Below are 22717 nucleotides of genomic sequence, written 5' to 3'. Positions count from 1 at the left end.
CCCCATCGACACCTGGGAATCCCTGGCCCAAGACCGCACAAAGTGGAGGAGAAGCATCTGGGAAGGCGCCGAACACCTCGAGTCTCTTCGCCGGGAGCAAGCGGAAGCCAAGCGCAAAGAGCGCATGTCAACCCAAGCACCCCACCCACCTGCCCCTTCAACCACCGTCTGCCCCACATGTGACAGAGACTGTAGGTCCCACATTGGACTCATCAGTCACCTGAGAACTCATTCTTAATGTTCCAAGGACTGCCTAGGAAGGGAAGATATTTTTTCACTACTCTGCTGGGAAAAAGTTTTAGAGGACTCAAAATTGAAATGTGCAACAAGATTGTTGGTTTTATACTAGTGTACTCCCTTCTGTGGTGATAGGGGCATTGAAGTCCTGGTATCTGTCTCGGGTGTTGCATCGTGTACAACATGCTCCAGAGAAGGAAATGTGAAGGAACCAACAGGTGCAGTGCCTTTCAGCTGTACAATGTGGACCCTGGTTGCTGGCTGCTGTTGCTTCTCCTTAACCTGACAATTTGTTAAGTCCTTGATTGCCTTTTGGCTGAATTTTGCAGAAATTGAGTGAAGACAGCTTTATCTGATAAGATAATTGATATTAGTTCCCTTGTAAACAACACATTGAGCATGAATAACTGTTCCAGTGACATTGGTGAAAAGAAGGCATGTTAGGGAGACCAACAGTCAGCAAACTCTCATTAGTCATAATGCCATGATACCACCAACCACAACTGCAGGGCCTGGTGGTGATTGTGTGGAACTGGTTTCACTGGCTTTAGATCAACAGAGAGTCAGAGGCAGACTGTGTTATCTGCTGCATGCATCATAGGACAGAAACAGCCAATGACAGTAATAGTCAACTGTGGCCTTAAATCTACTTGTGTCTACTAAGCGTGCTGCAATGCTGTCCTATAGGGACAGTGGCAAACCCTCCTCCTCAGCACCACTAACCATGAAACGGGGTCGGGTGCTGTGCTGTCCTGCCACTTGCCGCTAGACTCCGTTTGGTGACTGCACATTGGGTTTCCTTTCTGGTCAGTTTTGCTTGTCACTTCTTTTTCCTCCAAAGACTGCTGATGGATTGAAATGTCTTTTGAGCCTTTCCAAAACCTCCAAGAAATGTCTCTATGCACTATGACCACTTAACTTTAAGTGCTTCCACTTTTTTAGGTTTCACCGAAAGTGCACAAGGTCAAAGCTGCACATGGAACAATTGGCATACCACACTTAACATAAGAACTAAGAAATAGGAGCAGGAGAAGGTCATTCAGCCCCTCGAGCCTGCTCCGCCATTCAATAAGATCATGGCTGATCTGATCCTAACCGCCAATCCACTATCACATAACCATCTCCTGAATCTAACAGAATTAGACACACAAAATAGGAGCAGGATCAGGCTACATGGCCCCTGGGCCCGCTCCGCTACCCACAGGGCCATGACTGATGCGAACCTAGACTCATGTCCAAATTCCTGCCCGCTCCCCATAACCCTTAATTCCCTTTACTTCTAGGAAACTGTCTATTTCTGTTTTAAATTTATGTAATGATGTAGCTTCTACAGCTTTTTGGGGCAGCATATTCCATGGACCTACCACCCTTTGAGTGAAGTAGTTCCTCCTCATCTCAGTTTTGAAAGAGCAGCCCCTTATTCTAAGACTATGCCCCCTAGTTCTAGTTTCACCCATCATCGGGAACATCCTCCCCGCATCCACCCGATCCAACCCCTTCACAATCTTATATGTTTCAATAAGATCGCCTCTCATTCTTCTGAACTCCAATGAGTAGAGTCCCAATCTACTCAACCTCTCCTCATATGTCCATCCCCTCATCCCCAGGATTAACCGAGTGAACCTTCTTTGTACTGATTCGAGAGCAAGTATGTCCTTTCTTAAGTATGGACACCAAAACTGTACGCAGTATTCCAGGTGCGGTCTCACCAATACCTTGTACAACTGAAGCAATACCTCCCTATTTTTATATTCTATCCCCCTAGCAATGAAAGCCAACATTCCATTGGCCTTCTTAATCACTTGCTGCACCTGCATACTAACCTTTTGAGTTTCGTGCACCAGGACCCCCAGATCCCTTTGTACGTCAATACTTTCCAGTTTCTTGCCATTAAGATAATAACTTGCTCTACGATTTTTCCTGCCAAAGTGCATAACCTCACACTTTCCAGTATTGTATTCCATCTGCCAAATCTCTGCCCACTTACTTAGTCTGTCTATGTCCCCTTGCAGGTTTTTTATGTCCTCCTCACTCACTACTTTCCCTCCCATCTTAGAATCATCTGCAAACTTTGATATGTTACACTCGGTCCCCTCCTCCAAATCGTTAATATAGATTGTAAAAAGTTGTGGACCCAGCACTGACCCCTGCGGAACACCACTAGTTACTGATTGCCAGTCTGAGAATGAACCATTTATCCCAACTCTCTGCCTTCTGTTAGATAGCCAATCCTCTAACCATGCCAGAATATTACCCCCAATCCCATGATTTTTTATCTTAAGCAATAATCTTTTGTGTGGCACCTTGTCAAATGCCTTTTGGAAGTCCAAATACACTACGTCCACTGGTTCCCCTTTATCCACCCTATATGTGACTTCCTCAAAGAACTCCAGCAAATTTGTCAAACGTGACTTCCCCTTCATAAAACCATGCTGACTTTGTCCTATTAAATTACGATTATCCAAATGTCCTGTTACTGTCTCCTTAATAATAGACTCCAAAATTTTACCTACCACAGATGTTAGGCTAACCGGTCTATAGTTTCCAGCCTTCTGTCTACTGCCCTTTTTAAATAAGGGTGTTACATTAGCAGTTTTCCAGTCTGCCGGGACCTTTGCTGAGTCCAGGGAGTTTTGGAAAATTATTACCAATGCATCCACAATCCCTACCGCCACTTCCCTCAAGACCCTAGGATGTAAGCCATCAGGTCCAGGTGATTTATCCGCCTTGAGTCCCATTATTTTACTGAGTACCACTTCCTTAGTGATTTTGATTGTGTTTAGCCCCTCCCCCCCCCCATAGCCCCCTGTTTGTCCAGTGTTGGGATATTCTTAGTGTCTTCTACTGTAAAGACTGATACAAAATATTCATTCAGTGTTTTTGCCATCTCCATATTTCCCACCATTAATTTCCCGATCTCATCCTCTAAGGGACCAACATTTACTTTAGCCACCCTTTTTCTTTTTATATAACTATAAAAACTCTTACTTTCCAGCACTATCCCCATATCCTTTGATTCCCTTAATATCCAAAAATCTATCGATCTCTATCTGAAATATGCTCAACGACTGAGCCTCCACAGCCCTCTGGGGAGAGAATTGCAAAGATTCAACACCCTCTGAGTGAAGAAATTTCTCCTCATCTCAATCCTAAATGGCCGACCCCTTATTCTGAGACTGTGACCCTTGGTTCTAGACTCCCCAGCCAGGGGACACATCCTCCCTGCAGCAACCTTGTCAAGCCCTGTAAGAATTTTATATGTTTCAATGAGATCATAGGCCTAGTCTACTCAATCTCTCCTCATAGGACAATCCCCCCATCACAGGAATCAGTCTGGTGAACCTTCGTTGCACTCCCTCTATGGCAAGTATATTTTTCCTTAGGCAAGGAGACCAAAATTGTACACAATACTCCAGGTGTGGTCTCACCAAGGCCCTGTATAATTACAATAAGACATTTTGGGGGATAAATTCAGTTGGTAGCTCCACCCGTTAGCACCTTAAGAGGGCGCTAAGTGGGGCGCAAACCAACTAGCACCCGGGCGCGGCGATATCTGCGCCTCTCGCGAAATTGACCGGATATTTTGCAGCGGCGCTAAACAATACTGCCCGATTTCCTGCGCACGCAGATCTTGACGTCATTCGAGAGTGCAATGCCCTTGGGGCGCCCCGGACCGGAAATTCAGTGGCGCCCCCCTCCTCTCCGCCTGGCGCTACCAACGACAGGTTGACTGGAACGCATCCCAGTCGTTGTGGGGCTGGGGGGGTGCTATTTAAAGGGGGCCTCTTCCTGGCTTTTGTGTGGTAGCCATTTTTGCACCACTCGTTCTGAGAGAGAGAGAGAGATTTGCAGAGAGACAAAGAGAGAAAGAGAGACTTCTGCATTGAGTCAACGCTGTCTGAGGTAGTTTTGGCTTCTGACCATAACTTTGCAGGTACTTTGCTTTTTGGCCTTCATAACTTTGATTGCCCAGATACTATGGGGGCTGCAATGGATGGGAACGTCGTCCTTCTCCATCACATTCGGAGGGCACAGAGACGCAGAGAGAGAGTGGCAATCATGGCCAGACGGAGGAGGGCTAACAGGCCTCGGTACAGGAGACCTTACCCTCCCAGGGTTTTTTGCCAACAGTTCTCCTACATTAGTATGTCAGAAGAACATAAGAAATAGGAGCAGGAGTAGGCCAATCGGCCCCTCGAGTCTGCTCCACCATTCAATAAGATCATGGCTGATCTAATCCTAACCGCCAATCTACTATCACAGAACCATCTCCTGAATCTAACAGAATTAGACACACGAAATAGGAGCAGGATCAGGCTACATGGCCCCTGGGCCCGCTCCGCTACCCACAGGGCCATGTCCGATCCGAACCTAGACTCATGTCCAAATTCCTGCCCGCTCCCCATAACCCTGAATTCCCTTTACTTCTAGGAAACTGTCTATTTCTGTTTTAAATGTATGTAATGATGTAGCTTCTACAGCTTTTTGGGGCAGACCTACCACCCTCTGAGTGAAGTAGTTCCTCCTCATCTCAGTTTTGAAAGAGCAGCCCCTTATTCTAAGACTATGCCCCCTAGTTCTAGTTTCACCCATCATCGGGAACATCCTCCCCGCATCCACCCGATCCAACCCCTTCACAATCTTATATGTTTCAATAAGATCGCCTCTCATTCTTCTGAACTCCAATGAGTAGAGTCCCAATCTACTCAACCTCTCCTCATATGTCCATCCCCTCATCCCCAGGATTAACCGAGTGAACCTTCTTTGTACTGACTCGAGAGCAAGTATGTCTTTTCTTAAGTATGGACACCAAAACTGTACGCAGTATTCCAGGTGCGGTCTCACCAATACCTTGTACAACTGAAGCAATACCTCCCTATTTTTATATTCTATCCCCCTAGCAATGAAAGCCAACATTCCATTGGCCTTCTTAATCACTTGCTGCACCTGCATACTAACCTTTTGAGTTTCGTGCACCAGGACCCCCAGATCCCTTTGTACTTCAGTACTTTCCAGTTTCTTGCCATTAAGATAATAACTTGCTCTACGATTTTTCCTGCCAAAGTGCATAACCTCACACTTTCCAGTATTGTATTCCATCTGCCAAATCTCTGCCCACTTACTTAGTCTGTCTATGTCCCCTTGCAGGTTTTTTATGTCCTCCTCACTCACTACTTTCCCTCCCATCTTAGTATCATCTGCAAACTTTGATATGTTACACTCGGTCCCCTCCTCCAAATCGTTAATATAGATTGTAAAGAGTTGGGGACCCAGCACTGACCCCTGCGGAACACCACTAGTTACTGATTGCCAGTCTGAGAATGAACCATTTATCCCAACTCTCTGCCTTCTGTTAGATAGCCAATCCTCTATCCATGCCAGAATATTACCCCCAATCCCGTGATTTTTTATCTTAAGCAATAATCTTTTGTGTGGCACCTTGTCAAATGCCTTTTGGAAGTCTAAATACACTACGTCCACTGGTTCCCCTTTATCCACCCTATATGTGACTTCCTCAAAGAACTCCAGCAAATTTGTCAAACATGATGTCCCCTTCATAAAACCATGCTGACTTTGTCCTATTAAATTATGATTATCCAAATGTCCTGTTACTGTCTCCTTAATAATGGACTCCAAAATTTTACCTACCGCAGATGTTAGGCTAACCGGTCTATAGTTTCCAGCCTTCTGTCTACTGCCCTTTTTAAATAAGGGTGTTACATTAGCAGTTTTCCAGTCTGCCGGGACCTTTGCTGAGTCCAGGGTGTTTTGGAAAATTATTACTAATGCATCCACAATCATTACCGCCACTTCCCTCAAGACCCTAGGATGTAAGCCATCAGGTCCAGGTGATTTATCCGCCTTGAGTCCCATTATTTTACCGAGTACCACTTCCTTAGTGATTTTGATCGTGCTTAGCTCCTCCCCCCCCTATAGCCCCCTGTTTGTCCAGTGTTGGGATATTCTTAGTGTCTTCTACTGTAAAGACTGATACAAAATATTCATTCAGTGTTTTTGCCATCTCCATATTTCCCACCATTAATTTCCCGGTCTCATCCTCTAAGGGACCAACATTTACTTTAACCACCCTTTTTCTTTTTATATAACTGTAAAAACTCTTACTATCTGATTTTATATTTTTTGCTAATTTACTTTCTTCCCTTTCTTAATCAATCTTTTTGTTATTTTTTGCTGTCTTTTAAAGTTTTCCCAATCCTCTATCTTCCCACTAGATTTGGCTACCTTATATGCCCTTGTTTTTAGTCAAATACTATCCTTAATTTCTTTACTTAGCCACGGATGGCTGTCTTTTCTTTTACACCCTTTTCTTCTCAGTGGAATATATTTTTTTTGGAAGTTGTAAAATAACTCCTTAAATGTACACCACTGATCATGTATCGTCTTACCCTTTAACCTATTTTCCCAATCCACTCTACTCAATTCCGCTCTCATACCTTCATAGTCTCCTTTATTCAAGCTTAGCACGCTTGTTTGAGATCCAACCTTCTCACCCTCTAATTGAATATGGAATTCAACCATGTTATGGTCACTCATTCTAAGGGGATCCTTTACTAGGACATTTTTAATTAATCCTGTCTCGTTACACAGGACCAGATCTAAGGTTGCTTGTCCCCTGGTCGGTTCAGTTACATACTGCTCAAGAAACCCATCCCTAATACACTCAATGAACTCATCCTCAAGGCAGCCCTGCCCAATTTGATTTGTCCAATTAATATGATAGTTAAAATCCCCCATAATTATAGCTGTTCCCTTATTACAAGCCTCAACTATTTCCTGATTGATACTCTGTCCAACAGAGTTGCAACTGTTCGGAGGCCTATAGACTACGCCCACTAGTGTTTTTTTCCCCTTATTATTCCTTACCTCCACCCAAACTCCGTCCAGAGATGTGCGGGTTAGGTTGATTGGCCATGATAAAAATTGGTCCTTAGTGTTAGGGGGGATTAAATACGTGGGGTTACGGGGTTACGGGGATAGGGCTTGGGTGGGATGGCTGTCGGTGTAGGGACCGGGTGCTAGGGTTTGGATGATCAGCCATGATCTCGTTGAATGGCGGAGCAGGCTCGAAGGGCCGAATGGCCTACTCCTGCTCCTATCTTCTATGTTCTATGTTTCTATGTTAACTGTTTCATTATCCTGATCTTTTGACCCAATATCATTTCTCTGTATTACAGTGATTCCTTCCTTTATTAACATAGCCACCCCACCTCCCCTTCCTTCCTGCCTGTCCTTCCTGATCGCTAAATAACCTGGTATGTTTAATTCCCAGGCATTGTCACCCTGCAGCCATGTTTCTGTAATGGCCACAAGATCATACCCATATGTAGTTATTTGTGCCATTAACTCGTCTATTTTGTTACGAATGCTACGTGCATTCAGATAGAGAACTTTCAAATATGTTTTGTGACACTTAGTTCCTGCTTTTGCCCTTTTTATTACTTTACCTTTTACTCCATACCTTCTGCCCCTTCCTGACATGCTCTGGTTTTTAATTTCCCCACTGCTACCTAAGTCTATGACCTTCTCTGTTGTCATTTTTATTATTTGCTCTCTAGGAACCTCCCCCCCACTAGTTAGTTTAAAGCCCTCTCTACAGCCCTAGTTATATGATCCGCCAGGACTCTAGTCCCAGCACTGGCCAAGTGAAGCCCGTCCCAACGTAACAGCTCCCTCCTGCCCCAGTACTGGTGCCAGTGTCCCAGGAAGCAAAACCCATTTCTCCCACACCAGCCTTTGAGCCACGCATTTAACTCTCTAATTTTATTTGTCCTAGCCAAATTCGCTCGTGGCTCAGGTAATAATCCAGACCCTTGAGGTTCTGTTTTTTAATTTGACCCCTAGCTGCTCATACTCCTTTAACAGAACCGGCTTCCTAGTCCTATCTACGTTGTTTGTACCAACATGGACCACGACAACTGGATCCACCCCCTCCCACTGCAAGTTTCTTTCCAGCCCAGAGGAGATGTCCTTAACCCTGGCACCGGATAGGCAACACAGCCTCCGGGACTCTCGCTCTCGGCTGCAGAGAACTCTATCTATTCCCCTAATAATACTATCCCCTACCACTACAACATTTCTATTTACTCCCCCCTCTTGAATGGCCCCTCGTTCCACGGTGCTGTGGCCAGGTTGCTCATCCTCCCTGCAGTCCCTGCTCCTGTCCCCACAGGGAGTAAGAACCTCGAACCTGTTGGACAAGAGCAAGGACTGCGGCTCCTCCAGCTCTACCTCCTGGATCCCCATACCTGCCTCACTCGTAGTCACATCATCCTGTCCCTGACCATGGGCTACATCTGAATTAATTAACTTCATAGGTGTGACCACCTCCTGATACACAGAATCCAGGTACTTCTCCCCCTCCCTGATGTGTCGCAGCGTCTGAAGCTCAGACTCCAGCTCATCAACATGGAGCTGGAGTTCCTGTAGCAGCAGACACTTGTCACAGACGTAATCACCGTGAGCCTCAATAGGGTCCACCGGCTCCCACATCTCGCAACAGTAACACATCACCTGCTCCATTCTATGTCATTAATTAAATTTTTTATTGTTAGTTATGGACACCCTCTGCCCGATTTTAGATGGTAGTATCCCCTTTAATTAATTGGATTAAAATTAAACCAATCCCTCTAATTACACCAGTTAAATGGTTTACCAACAGTCACTCTGCACCAGAAAGGCCTTATTAACTGCAACCCACAGAGTTAAAGTTTGAAAAGAGCACCTAACACCCCACTTACCCTAACTCACACTTACCCAAATTCACAGCACTCTCTGCTGACTCGCACTCAGTGCTTGCTCGCACTAGCACTGGTCTTTTTATACTGTTTGTTTGTTTACAGCCAAATGAGTCACCCCTGCTGATTGGTTAGAAAACTGGCTTCCACTGCCTGCTGTGCCAATTTACTCCTACTGCAGTGTAACCTTGTTTTACTCTTAAACCAACAGAATCCCAAATATTTAACTTTTCCCCTTTACTTAAACTGCTTAAGTAATCTTATCAAGAATGATTTAAAGAGAAATAACAATTCAAGAACTCTCACACTTACCCAAACTCACAGCACTCTCTGCTGACTCGCATTCAGTGCTTGCTCGCACTAGCACTGTTTTTTTTTATACTGTTTGTTTGTTTACAGCCAAATGAGTCACCCTGCTGATTGGTTAGAAAACTGGCTTCCACTGCCTGCTGTGCCAATTTACTCCTACTGCAGTGTAACCTTGTTTTACTCTTCTTAAACCAACAGAATCCCAAATATTTAACTTTTCCCCTTTCCTTAAACTGCTTAAGTAATCTTATCAAGAATGATTTTCACCCACCCCCACTTGGTATCGGGTCAGTTCTTAGAAGCACTGTTTCTGAAGGCTGCGATTCAGCAAGGAGGTGGTCACTGAGCTCTGCCACCTGCTTCAGCCAGATCTGCAGCCTCAACTGAGGAGCAGGACGTCTCTGTCAGTGGCAGTGAATTTAACAGTGGCTCTCAACTTTTATGCCACCGGCTCATTTCAATCAGCTACTGGGACCATCGCCAATATCTCCCAGTTTACGGTGCATTGCTGCATCCGTCAGGTAACAAATGCCCTCTTTACAAGGAGACGAGAGTACATCTCTTTCCCCATGACCCCGGACAAGCAGCAAGAACGCGCAAAGGGCTTTGCTAGGATAGCGGGCTTCCCCATGGTGCAGGGTGCCATTGACTGCACGCATGTGGCTTTGCGGGCACCGCAAGAGAATGCCGAGGATTTCCGCAACCGAAAGGGCTTCCATTCCTGTGATACTCGCTGTCAATGCCCACTTTCCAGGCAGCAGCCACGATGCCTTCATCCTGCACCAGACTTCTGTGGCAGATATGGAGGGAGTCACAGCATGCAGGGAGGTTCTATTCCTTTCCAAGGGCGGAAGAGACCTCCCCAGGACACCTCCAACCAACCCTATCTATTTTATCACTTCCCCATCTCACCAGCCACTCCTCATACTCACCCTCATCCTACTGCAAGCATAGCAACTAACAAGACACATGGGTAGCCACTTGAGAGGTTTAGCCAATGTCCATGTGAAGTTTCTGGTAATGTGTTGTCATTCAGTATAATATCTTTTTCCAAAAGTGCCCCTTATTGGACAGATCTGAATGGACATTGAGAAGTGTCTTACTGAGTTCCAGTGACTCTTCAGTCATAATTCCACCCACCCCCACTTGGTATCGGGTCAGTTCTGTGCTGACAGACCCGACACCTGGGAGACTCGCATGGAGGCGGGTTGTCAGTGGGTTTCCTACCCGCTGTCGATCTTTGCGATTTTGACAGCAGTCCCGCCTCCAAACCCACGCCCTCGGTGTGGTTACATTCGCGGCCTTTGTGTCTGTCTTCACGAAAGAAGGCACAATAAACTTCCCTGAAATAGTGGAGAACCAAGGGTCTAGCGAGAACGAGGAACTGAAAGAAATTAGTATTGGTAAAAAAATAGTACTGGAGAAATTAATGGGACTGAAAGCCGATAAATCCCTTGGACCTGATGGCCTACATCCTAGGATTTTAAAAGAGGTGGCTATAGAGATAGTGGATGCATTGGTTGCCATCTTCCAAAATTCCATAGATTCTTGAACGGTTCCCGCAGATTGGAAGGTAGCAAATGTTATCCTGCTATTTAAGAAAGGAGGGAGAGAAAAAACAGGGAACTACAGACCAGTTAGCCTGACATCAGTTGTGGGGAAAATGCTGGAATCTATTATTAAGAACGTGGTAACAGGGCACTTGGAAAATAGTAATAGGATTGGGCAGAGTCAACGTGGATTTATGAAAGGGAAATCGTGTTTGACAAAGCGAGTTTTTTGAGGTTGTAACTAGCAGAATAGATAAAGGGGAACCAGTGGATGTGGTGTATTTGGATTTTCAGAAGGCATTCGACAAGTGCCACACAAGAGGTTATTAAACAAATTTAGGGCTCATGGGATTGGGGGTAATATGCTCGCATGGCTTGAGAATTGGTTAATGGACGGAAAACAGAGAGTAGGAATAAACGGGTCATTTTCAGGTTGACAGGCTGTAACTAGTGAGTTACCGCAAGGATCAGTGCTTGGGTCTCAGGTATTCACAATCTACATCAATGATTTGGATGAGGGCACCAAATGTAATTACCCAGATATTCCGATCGCAGGCCTCCCGCGGGCAGAGGACTGTGATCTGGAAAAATCTGCGCACTTACCGGAGGGCTCCCGGGAGGCGCACAGTTCTGATGCTGGGCCTCTCCAAACTGCCGGTACGCAGGGCCCACGTATCCCAGAGGTGCATGTAATTCGCAGCATCCCTGGGATCATGTGGGCCTTGGGAAGCCAATCAAAGAAGGGAGTCTCCCTTCATACATTTGACAGGAAGACCTGTCAAATATACGAATGGAGATCACCCCCAAAACATAGTAAAACTTTAAATAATTTTTTTTTTAAATCACATTTTTAAAATGACTTGAAAGTACAAATAAACTAACTATTTTAAACAAAACTTTAAATTTTTGAAAAAAATAATTAAAGTTTTTTACGGGGCTAAAAATAAACTTACCTTTTTTAAAGTATTTTTATAAATCAGTGGAAAAAAAATTTTTAAACTTTTTTTCAACTCTTATCCTGGTAAAAGCGGCCTTACTTTACCAGGCGTAAGAATTGTAAGGGTTTTCTGCATGCGGAGGATCTCCAAAAAGCGGAACTCTCCGCCCGCAGAGGCCCTTCTCCCAGGCAGCTGGACGATCTGTCAAGAGCTTTCTTGACAGATTGGAAATGCTGGTTTCCAGCGCATGCGCAGTGAATGCCTGAAACCAGCATGTACCCACCCATAGGGATTGGAATATCCAGCCCAATATATCCAAGTTTGCTGATGATACAAAGCTGGGTGGGAATGTAAGTTGTGAGGAGGATGCAAAGAGGCTTCAAGGGGATATGGACAGGCTAAGTGAGTGGGCAAGAACATGGCAAATGGAATATAATGTGGAGAAATGTGAAGCTATCCATTTTGGTAGGAAAAATAGAAAAGCAGAGTATTTTTTAAATGGTGGTAGATTGGGAAATATTGGTGTTCAGAGGGACCTGGGTGTCCTTGTACACAAATCACTGAAAGTTAACATGCAGGTACAGCAAGCAATTAGGAAAGCAAGTGGATTTGAGTATAAGAGTAAAAGGGGGAGAAATTCGGTATCGCCCCATTTGCACCTTTGTGCAGTGATTGTCAGTGTTTGCAGCACCTCAATGCTATCAAACACTGACAGATCAACTGTCAAAATAAAATTGTGCATGGTCCCTTTAAGGAAACCGGCAGATGACGTGTCATCAAATGACGTCATCAGACCTGCTTCCTGTTAATTGGCCGGTAACAAGGCCAATCAAGGGGAAATCATGTTTGTAGAGCGGAGGCAGCTGGGGGCAGGACCGGAACCCGGAAACCAGCTGACCCGCCACATCCTGCCTCCTGAATTAAATTTGCGGCCAAAGTATTTGTTTTATTTCTCTGCCATTTCCTTATTCCCCGTTATAATTTCTCCTGTCTCAGCCTGTAAGGGACCCACATTTACTTTCACTAATCTTTTCCTTTTTACATACCTATAGAAGCTTTTACAGTCTGTTTTTATGTCTTTTACTAGTTTAGTCTCATTCAATTTTCCATTTCTTTATCAATTTCTTGGTCCTCCTTTAAATAAAATTCTATCATATTATAGTCACTCTTCCCTAAAGGCCCCTTTACTACAAGGTTATTAATTAACCCTTTCTCATTGCACAATACTAGATCTAAAATAGCCTGTTCCCTTGTTGGTTCCTGAACATACTGATCTAGAAAACTATCTTGTATACATTCCATGAATTTGTCCTCCACACTATTACTGCAAATTTAGTTTGACCAGTCTATATGTAGATTAAAGTCCCTCATGATTATTGTATTACCCTTGTTACATGCGCCTCTAATTTTCTGATTTATACTCTGCCCTACATTACAACTACTGTTTGGGGGTCTATAAACAACTTCCACCAATGATTTCTGCCTCTTGCTGTTTCTTAGCTCCAACAAAACTGATTCTACTTCTTGATTTTCAGAGCTAAGATCCTTTAAACATAAGAACATAAGAAATAGGAGTAGGAGTAGGCCAATCGGCCCCTCGAGCCTGCTCCACCATTCAATAAGATCATGGCTGATCTGATCCTAACCTCAAATCTTCTATCACTCTCCATCCCATCTCTCTACTGTCTTTATCCCATCCTTTATTATCAGGGCTACCCCTCTTCCTTTTCCATTTTACCTATCTCTTCTAAAAGTTAAGTATCCTGGAATATTTAGTTCCCAACCTTGGCCGCTTTGCTACCACGTCTTGGTAATGGCTATTAGATCAAACCTATTAATTTCTATCTGCGCTATTAATTCATCTATTTTGTTGTGAATGCTTCGCGCATTCAGATATAGTGCCTTTAGCTTTGACTTTTTTCTATTTTTTGCTGATGTCACCTTAGTCACTGCTGCCCTATTACCTTTGTTACTCTCTCTGTCCTTTCCTGACCCTCTGCTTATTTTTACCCAAAACTCTACTCTGCTCTAGAGCCATGACATTTCTCTTGCTGCTTTTAAATGTACTCTTTCCTGAATGTTCCCACCCTCCTTCATTAGTTTAAAGCCCTTTCTACTGCCCTAGTTATTTGATTCACCAGGACACTAGTCCCAGCTTGGTTTAAGTGGAGCCCATCCCATTGGAACAGATCCCTCTTTCTCCAGTACTGGTGCCAGTGCCCCATGAACTGAAACCCCTTCCTCCCACACCACTCTGAGCCACGCATTTATACCTCTAATCTGTTTGTCCCTATGCCAATTTGCGCATGGCTCAGGTGACAATCCAGAGATTATTACCTTTGAGGTTTTGCTTTTTAATTTGGATCCTAGCTCCTCAAACTCCCTCAGCAGAACCTCATTCCTAGTTCTGTCTATGTTGTTGGTTCCTACGTGGACCACGACAACTGGATCCTCCCCCTCCCACTCCAAGTTTTCTCCAGCCGCGAGGAGATATCCTTAACCCTGGCACTGGGCAGGCAACACAGCCTTTGGTACTCCCTGTCGTGGCTGCAGAGAACAGTATCTATCCCCCTGACTAAACTGTCACCTACCACTACCACATTCCTTCGCCCCCCCCCCCTCGAGTGGTCAGTTTGCCCATCCTGCCTGCAGTCCTTGTTCTCATCCATACAGGCAGCAAGTACCTCATACCTGTTGGACAAGGTCAAGGGCTGAGGCTCCTCCATCACCATACCCTGGGTCTCCATAGCTCCCTGACTCACAGTCACATCCTCCTGACCATTGACTAACTCTAAAGTACTGCTTAACCTAAGGGGTGTGACTGCCCCTCCCCTGATGCTTCGCATATCTGTAGCTCGGATTCCAGCTCAACAACTCTGAGCCGAAGTCCTCGAGCTGCAGGCACTTACCATAGATGTAGTTGCTCAGGATCTCATTGGTCTCCACCAACTCCCACATGCTGCAGTTATGACACACCACCTGCCCTGCCATCCCTATCTAACCTTATATTATTTATATAATTAGTTGCAGTATTCATTCAAACGATTATTTTTACTTTAAATTTTTAGTTTTAATTAGTTAATTTAGTTATTAATTCAATAAAGTTACAGTAGTTAATACTCTCCCAGTTCTGAATTTAATTCACTTACCTAACCTAGAGAGCAAAAGAGCTGTAATACTCGCCAACCAATCGCCTGCCTGCTGTCCTGTGACGTCACTTTTTTTAAGTCGCCGCTCAGTTCCCTTTAAGCCGCTGCCGCCGCACCCGCTCAGGTCTGCACTTCCGGCCAACTTTGCACTTTGTTCTGGCAATTCTGGACTGATTTTCACTGGGATCAGAAAATCTATCATCTTATGTGAGATAATTATGTTACGCTGTTTAAAAGGTAAGCTTCAGTGTTTAAACATATAATAGTGAATGAATATTTTATTAAATTTCATTTTTTTTCAGATTTCATTTCAATTGCCTGTATCTTAGGAACAGGAATATTAGGTAAGTCTATTTCATCTTAACCTACAATGTATTAATCTTGTTACCCTGTATCCAGTATTGATTTCCATGTTTGTTTTACATTTCGAACAAAACTTAAAGATGGTGCTTCAGATTAGTATTACCCTCCTTTTGTTTTGCTCTGTCCATTTTAAGGTCGCAGTGTTTTTGTGTCAAAAATATGTATAATTTTTTTACGAATGCTGCTAACACCACTGGGCTCATAAAACAACTGAGTTGATACTGAATAATTCCAGCGTTTATATCTTTCTCCATTTCCGTTATTTGAAATACAACTTCCCCTGCACCCAGTGGGAATTGGATAATTATTTGAAAAGGAAGAATACAAAAGATATGGAGATAGGTCAAGGGCGTGGTTTTAGCTGTAGTTGAATAGCATCCCTTTGTGTTGTAAAATCTGTCATTCTGTGAAATTCTATGAAATCATCAGAGCTCACTGTTAAAATACAAATTCCCCAAATCCTTGTTTTATTGGCGTTTCTGGAGCGCTATTACAGCACTACAACATTTTCAGTGGTAGATCCTGGGGGGATCAGGAAAGGAAACAGTCTATGCAGAGTGCAACAGAAGGAAACCCTGCCTTACAGGTGAAGCAGCAACAGAATAAATGAGAGGAATGTCGAGAGCAGTGCTGAACATCAAATAACGTACAGGAATAGAGGACAATGGCCTTTGGTAAAGGAAGCAATAAGCTACTGTGAATAGTGTTTTCAACATAAATGGAGCTGTGTGATCAAAGGTTGTAGCTTAATCAAATGACCAAGTTAATTAGATACATTTATTTGATGCACTGCATAGTGTTTTCGTTTGTGCATAATATCTAGTCACTAAATTTATTCAACGCATGTGAGTGTTTATTTGATTATATATTTCCACCTTGTCCTCATCCAGGAAGTTATTTATTTATTCAAGCCAATTCAGAATTTATTTCATTCAATCACTGATTTAATTATTTTATCAAAAACAAAAGGGAGTTGATTTATTTACTTAATGATTCAATGCAATAAATTATTTAATAACTGTCATAGACTAGCTATTTATTTGAATCCTGTCAGAATTTATTTACAGTAGTTGCTTAAAAAAATAATTTAACGAGGTTAGTTCGGGGAGCTAATTCCCTGTGAGGGCAACAATTTATTTAGTGAAGCCAAATTCAGAGAGGCTTTATCACTAACAAGTTGGGGCTAAGGTTCTGGGGTGAAGGCCACGATTTTTCCTATCGATGCGGCTTGGGAGCGGGACAGCTGTCTTCCGGGTTCCAGTCCCGCCCCCAATGACATCGGACACACAGCTGCGATTTTGCGTCAATTGGCCTTGTTAAGCCTGCCCTGCAGGCTTGCCGGCCAATTAAGAGGAAGCAAGTGTCAGATGATGTCAGTTGATGATGTGTCATCTGTCTGTTTTCTTAAAGGGGCCACGCACAATTTTTTTTTGACCGCTGATTTTTCAGTGTACAAAGGTGAGCCCTTGCACCCAGGCTCTCCAGTGACTCCCTCCATAGGCTGGAACAGATGGCAGCTGCCGGTGAGGTTACAGAAGCGATCTGTCACTGGTGAGACAGATTCTCCCAATGAGGTGGGACTACACAGGCAATCTAAAACTTGTCACCTACAGAAAAGTATAAATGTATTAAAAATGATTTTCCCAACATTTTCTTACCTCTGAAACTCACCAGTGTACCATTGGATCCTTCACACCACTTCTGCAGCTGTCATCAATGCACAAACATTACAGTAGACCCGCAGCACACCACACTTACCTGGCGTGGTGTCCGGACGTCTGGAAACCCACAGTAGACCTGTCAAAATTGCAAAAAGCCTCTTAACTGCCTGTTAACAACCTGTTAACAAGCAGTTAAGTGCCTATAATCCTCTTCCCGCCGCTAGGTGTTGGGTCCATGCGCAAATCAGGGACCCGACACCTGGGAAGATTGTTTGGAGGTGGCTTGACGGCGTGTTTCCGACCCGCTGTCAATCTTTGCGATTTTGCCGGATGTCCCGCCTCCAAACCCGCCCCCTGAGCACCGGCAAAATTCCGGCCGAAGTGTCAGAATCCAGGCATTAATTAAATGAGGCCTGCAGTCTTAATTAAAGTCAAGATAACAAAGGTGCTGACGGTATTAAGCTAAACAATGGTAGGGCCTGTAGTCCTGAGGTAACAGTTAAGTGCATCCACTGAGTAGAGTTTAAGTACATCCACTTAATAAATCTTATGATAAGGTGTAGAAGCATGCCCACAGCTGCACCATTATTCTATGCTGGGTCCCTGAGGGCTGGAGAACTCAACAGAAGAACCGATCTATCCGCCTTTATGGCAAACGAACATAGAGAGCTACAGGCAGAAGGTTGGGGTTAAACCATCAGGTGCTGATGAATGGAAAATGAGAAGACTGTTGGTTTTAAATAACTCGAGATGTTTATGGTGGCACATAATCTCGTCTTTATAAAAGGAAAATTCCTGGAATTTATATGCTGAGCTTTAATTGTTCATAAACCTGTCTGTTATTTTCAGTGCAAACATCTTAGTCTACCAAGTTGCTAGCCAATACCCCAAAGCATTATTGTTTTCTTTATTAGGCAAATAAAGGAAAAGTGTTTAATATTCTAGTTTTGTGAAAAAAATAAAGACAAACATTTGTACAGTAGTTTCTAACATCTCTCAAAAATAACCCAAAGCACCTTGCCTACAATCAACTACTTAAGCAAACACAGCAGCCATTTTGTGCACAGCAGGATTTCACAAACAGCAATGAAGTGAATGACCATTTAATCTAATACCTTGTTAGTTGAGGGAGGAAAGTGGGCTAGGAGAGCTCCTTGCTTTTCTTTGAGTAATGCCATGGGATCTCTAATGACCACCTCAAATACTGGATCAGGCATATGGGACCTCTTCCAAAGGAAGACACTTTCAAAATGCACTCACTGGAGATTACACGTTCAAGTCATGTATTAACATAAGAACGTAAGAAATAGGAGCAGGAGTAGGCCATTTGGCCCTTCGAGCCTGCTCCGCCATTCAATGAGATCATGGCTGATCTGCCTCAATTCCATTCACCGGCCTTATCGCCATATCCCTTGATGCCCTTACTAGTCAGAAATCTATCTACTTCTGTTTGGAATATACCCAATAACTGAGCCTCCACAGCCCTTTGGGGTAGAGAATTCCAAAGATTCACCACCCTCTGTGTGAAGAAATTTCTTCTCATCTCAGTCCTGAATGGCCAACCCTTTACCCTGAGGCTGTGGCCCCTGGTTCTCGACTCCCCAGCCAAGGGAAACATTCTCCCAGCACCCACCCTATCAAGCCCTGTAATAATTTTGTATGCTTCAATGAGATCCCCTCTCATTCTTCTGAATTCAAGAGAATACAGGCCTAGTTTACTCAATCTCTTCTCATACGACAGTCCCGCCATCCCAGGAATTAATCTTGTGAACCTTTGTTACACTCCCTCTATGGCAAGTATATCCTTCCTTAGGTAAGGAGACCAAAATTGTACACAGTACTCCAGGTGTGGTCTCACCAAGGCCCTATATAATTGGAGTAAGACTTCTTTACTCCTGTCCTCAAATCCTCTTGTAATGAAGGCCAGCATACCATTTGCCTTCCTAATGGCTTGCTGCACCTGCACCTGCACATTCACTTTCAGTGACTCATGTACAAGGACACCCAGGTTCCTTTGAGCATCCGCATTCCCCAATCTTTCACCATTTAGGAAATACTCTGCCTTTCTGTTTTTTCTACCAAAGTGGATAACTTCACATTTATCCACATTATAATCCATCTGCCATGTTCTCGCCCACTCATTGAGCCTGTCGAGATCCCCTTGAAGCCTCTTCACATCCTCTTCGCAACTGACACTGCCACCTAGCTTTGTGTCATCAGCAAATTTGGAAATGTTACATTTAGTCCCCTCATCTAAATCATTGATGTAGATTGTGAATAGCTGGGGTGCTTTGATATAGATTGTGAATAGCTGGGGTGCTTTGATATAGATTGTGAATAGCTGGGGCCCAAGCACCGATCCTTGCAGTACCCCATTAGTCATAGCCTGCCATCCTGAAAAAGACCCGTTTATCCCTACTCTTTGTTTTCTGTCTGTTAACCAATTCTCAATCCATGCTAGTATATTACTACCAATTCCATGTGCCCTAATTTTGTTCACCAACTTCTTGTGTGGGACCTTATCGAAGGCCTTCTGAAAATCCAAATACACCACATCTACCGGTTCCTCTTTGTCTACTCCATTAGCTACATCCTCAAAGAACTCCAATAGATTTGTCAACAGGACTTCCCTTTCGTAAATCCATGTTGACTCTGCCCAATCTAACTATTAGTTTCTAAGTGCCCAGTTATTGCATCCTTTATAATAGATTCCAGCATTTTCCCAATTATTGATGTGAGGCTAACAGGTCTGTAGTTCCCCGTTTTCTCTCTCCCTCCTTTCTTAAATAGCGGGGTTACATTTTGCTATCCTCCAATCTTCAGGAACCGTTCCAGAATCTATAGAATTTTGGAAGATGACAACCAATGCGTCCACTATCCCAAAGATCACCTCTTTCAAAACCCTAGGATGTAGGTCATCTGGTCCTTGGGATTTATCGACTTTTAGTCCCATTAATTTTGCTAGTACTGTTTTTTTACTAATACTTTCTTTAAGTTCCTCATTCTCGCCACACCCTTGGTTTTCTCGTATTTCTGGGAGGTTTTTTGTGTTTTCCTCCGTGAAGACAGAAACAAAGGGGTCGATTTTCAGTGTGCTGTGAGGCGGGCTTTTAGGCGTGCAGGGGGCTAAAATCCTGAATTCGGGGGTCCCAACACCATCCCGCCCAAAACCCGCCTCCATGTAAGTTTCAAAGGAGGCGGGTACCCACCCCGCACTGGGACCCGCCGACCCGAGGCGGGAAGGGATTAGTGCCAATTAACTGCCTGTTAACAGGCAGTTTTTAGCCTAATCCCTATTTTGAAGGGTGTCGTGTGGGATTCCCGACGGCTCCAAACCACGCCAGGGTAGAGCAGGCGGGCCGTCGGGTTGAAGGACTTGGAGGGGTCGAGATGTCGGTGTTCAGGTGAGTGATGGGTGCATGAGTGCAAAGGTAAGTGTGTTTGGTGTGTCTAAAGTGTGTAAAGAAGTTTAAATTACCTGTACTTACCTAAACAGCCTTTCTTCCTCTAGGTTTCGGGAGTCCATCACTCAGCCGGCACTGAAAGCAAAATGGCTGCGAGCTGTCAAAAGTGACAGCATTCAGCTTTCATTGCCGGTGAGAGTTCTAACTGAGTCTGTGTAGAAGGACTCAGGTTAGAAGTCAGACTCAGTGTTTGACAGCTTCAAACAGCTGTGAAACACTGATATTTCATCTGTCAAGACCTCTTGGCAGATGAAATTTCATTCTGTGATGTCACCTGTTGCCACCTGTTGATACTGATCCAAGAAACCATCTTGCATGCATTCCAAGAATTCGTCATCCACATCATTGGTGGTAATTTGATTTGCCCAGTCAATATGTAGATTAAAGTCCCTCATGATTACCGTATTGCCCTTGTTACATACACTTCTAATCTCTTGATTGATACTGTGCCCTACATTACCACTGCTGTTTGGTGGCCTATACACAACTCCCACCAATGTTTTCCGCCCTTTGCTGTTTCTTAGCTCCACCCAAACTGATTCCAGTTCTACATCACGATCTGCCAAGCCAAGATCTTTTATCTCTACCGTACCGATCTCATCCCTTATTAACAGCGCTACGCCACCTCCTTTTCCTTTTTGTCTGTCCTTCCTAAATGTTGAGTACCCTGGAACATTCAGTTCCCAGCTTTGGTTACCCTGCAACCATGTCTCTGTAATGGCAATTACATCATACCCATTTACTTCTATTAGTGCCATTAATTCATCCACCTTGTTGCGAATGCTACGTGCATTTAAATAAAGTGCCTTCAACTTTGCCTGTTTAATATTTTTCTGCACTTTGACCTTCTTTACTGTTGGCCTTTGTTTCTGCTCCCTACTAGTTTTGCTGACTACTTTTCTAACTTGCACTTCCAGCTTTGTTGTTTCTCTCTGTTCTGGGCCCACACTTAGGTTCCCAGCCCCCTGACAAACTAGTTTAAATCATTCCCAACAGCACTAGAAAACCCCCCTTTGAGGATATTGGTCCCGATTCTGCCGAGGTGTAACCCGTCCAGCTTGTACAGGTCCCACCTTCCCCAGAATCGGTCCCAATGCCTCAGGAACTTAAATCCCTCCCTCCTACACCATCTCTCCAGCCACGCATTCATCTGGTCTATTCTCCTATTTCTGCTCGCGCTAGCACGTGGCACTGGGAGTAATCCTGAGATTACTACCTTTGAGGTCCAGCTTTTTAATTTATCTTCTGGCTCCCTATATTCTGCTTGCAGGACCTCGTCCCTCTTTCTACCTATGTTGTTGGTACCGATATGGACCACGACCTCTGGCTGTTCACCATCCCCCTTCAGAATGTCCTGCTGCCACTCAGTGACATCCTTGACCCTGGCACTAGGGAGGCAACATACCATACTGGAGTCATGTCTGCGGCCACAGAAACATCTATCTGTTCCCCTTAGGATAGAATCCCCTATCACTATTGCTCTCCCACTCTTTTTCCTCCCCTCCTGTGCAGCTGAGTCACTCGTAGTGCCACGGACTTGGCTCTTGCTGCATTCCCCTGAGAAACCATCTCCCCCAGCAATATCCAAAATGGAAAATCTGTTGAAGAGGGAGATGGACCCCGGGGACACTTGCACTACCTTCCTAGTTCTTTTACTCTGTCTGGTGGTCACCCATTCCCTTTCTGCCTGTGCACTCTTTACCTGCGGTATGACCACCTCGTTAAACGTGCTATCCACGAAGATCTCAACCACGCGGATGCTCCACAGTGACTCCAGCCGCAGCTCCAGCTCCAAAATGCGGATTTCGAGTAGCTGCAGCCGGAGACACTTCCTGCACATGTGTTCGCCCTGGACACCGAATGTGTCCCTGACTTCCCACATAGCACAGGAGGAGCACTCCACACTGCCGAGCTGCCCTGCCATGTCCTACCCTTAATTTACTCCCTTTACTTCCTCTAAATTAAAGAATATTAAATACACTAGGGATCTTTCTTTGCTTTAAACATTACTCACTCTAAACTAGAGACCTTACTTTTACTTTAACGACTGGACTGTAGAAATACTCACCAGGTCCTACTTACCAATCAGCTCCTTCCTAGGTTGTGATGTCACTTTAGCGGTTTTGCAGTTGTTGTTGTTGATTGACTGCTCCTGCTCTCGGACTCTTTCCTGGGTGTAAAGTAAGAACCAAATCCTACAGAGTAAAAAGTTAGGGAAAGCAAAGGCGAAGCAAGCGAGCTCCTCCTTCCACTTCTCTCCCACCTAACTCCCTCACCCACTCAACTCTCA

The 22717-nt window shown here is 44.3% G+C and overlaps 1 protein-coding gene across 4 annotated transcripts in view; it reads left to right on the top strand.

Annotated features, from left to right (window-relative positions):
- LOC147115764 (uncharacterized) overlaps positions 1-22717 on the top strand; it is a 500089-nt gene that overhangs the window by 39477 nt on the left and 437895 nt on the right. For all 4 annotated transcript variants that reach the window (XM_085990285.1, XM_085990282.1, XM_085990283.1 and 1 more), the window contains one exon: positions 15242-15283. In XM_085990285.1, coding sequence (XP_085846411.1) covers positions 15242-15283 — 42 coding nt within the window. The remainder of the gene's footprint in view (positions 1-15241; positions 15284-22717) is intronic.

The sequence above is a fragment of the Somniosus microcephalus genome, chromosome 6 (genome assembly GCF_052327205.1).
Source record: "Somniosus microcephalus isolate GS21.2 chromosome 6, FLI_Smic_1.0, whole genome shotgun sequence".
Taxonomy (NCBI): domain Eukaryota; kingdom Metazoa; phylum Chordata; class Chondrichthyes; order Squaliformes; family Somniosidae; genus Somniosus; species Somniosus microcephalus.
This window is presented reverse-complemented; position numbering and strand designations above follow the sequence as displayed.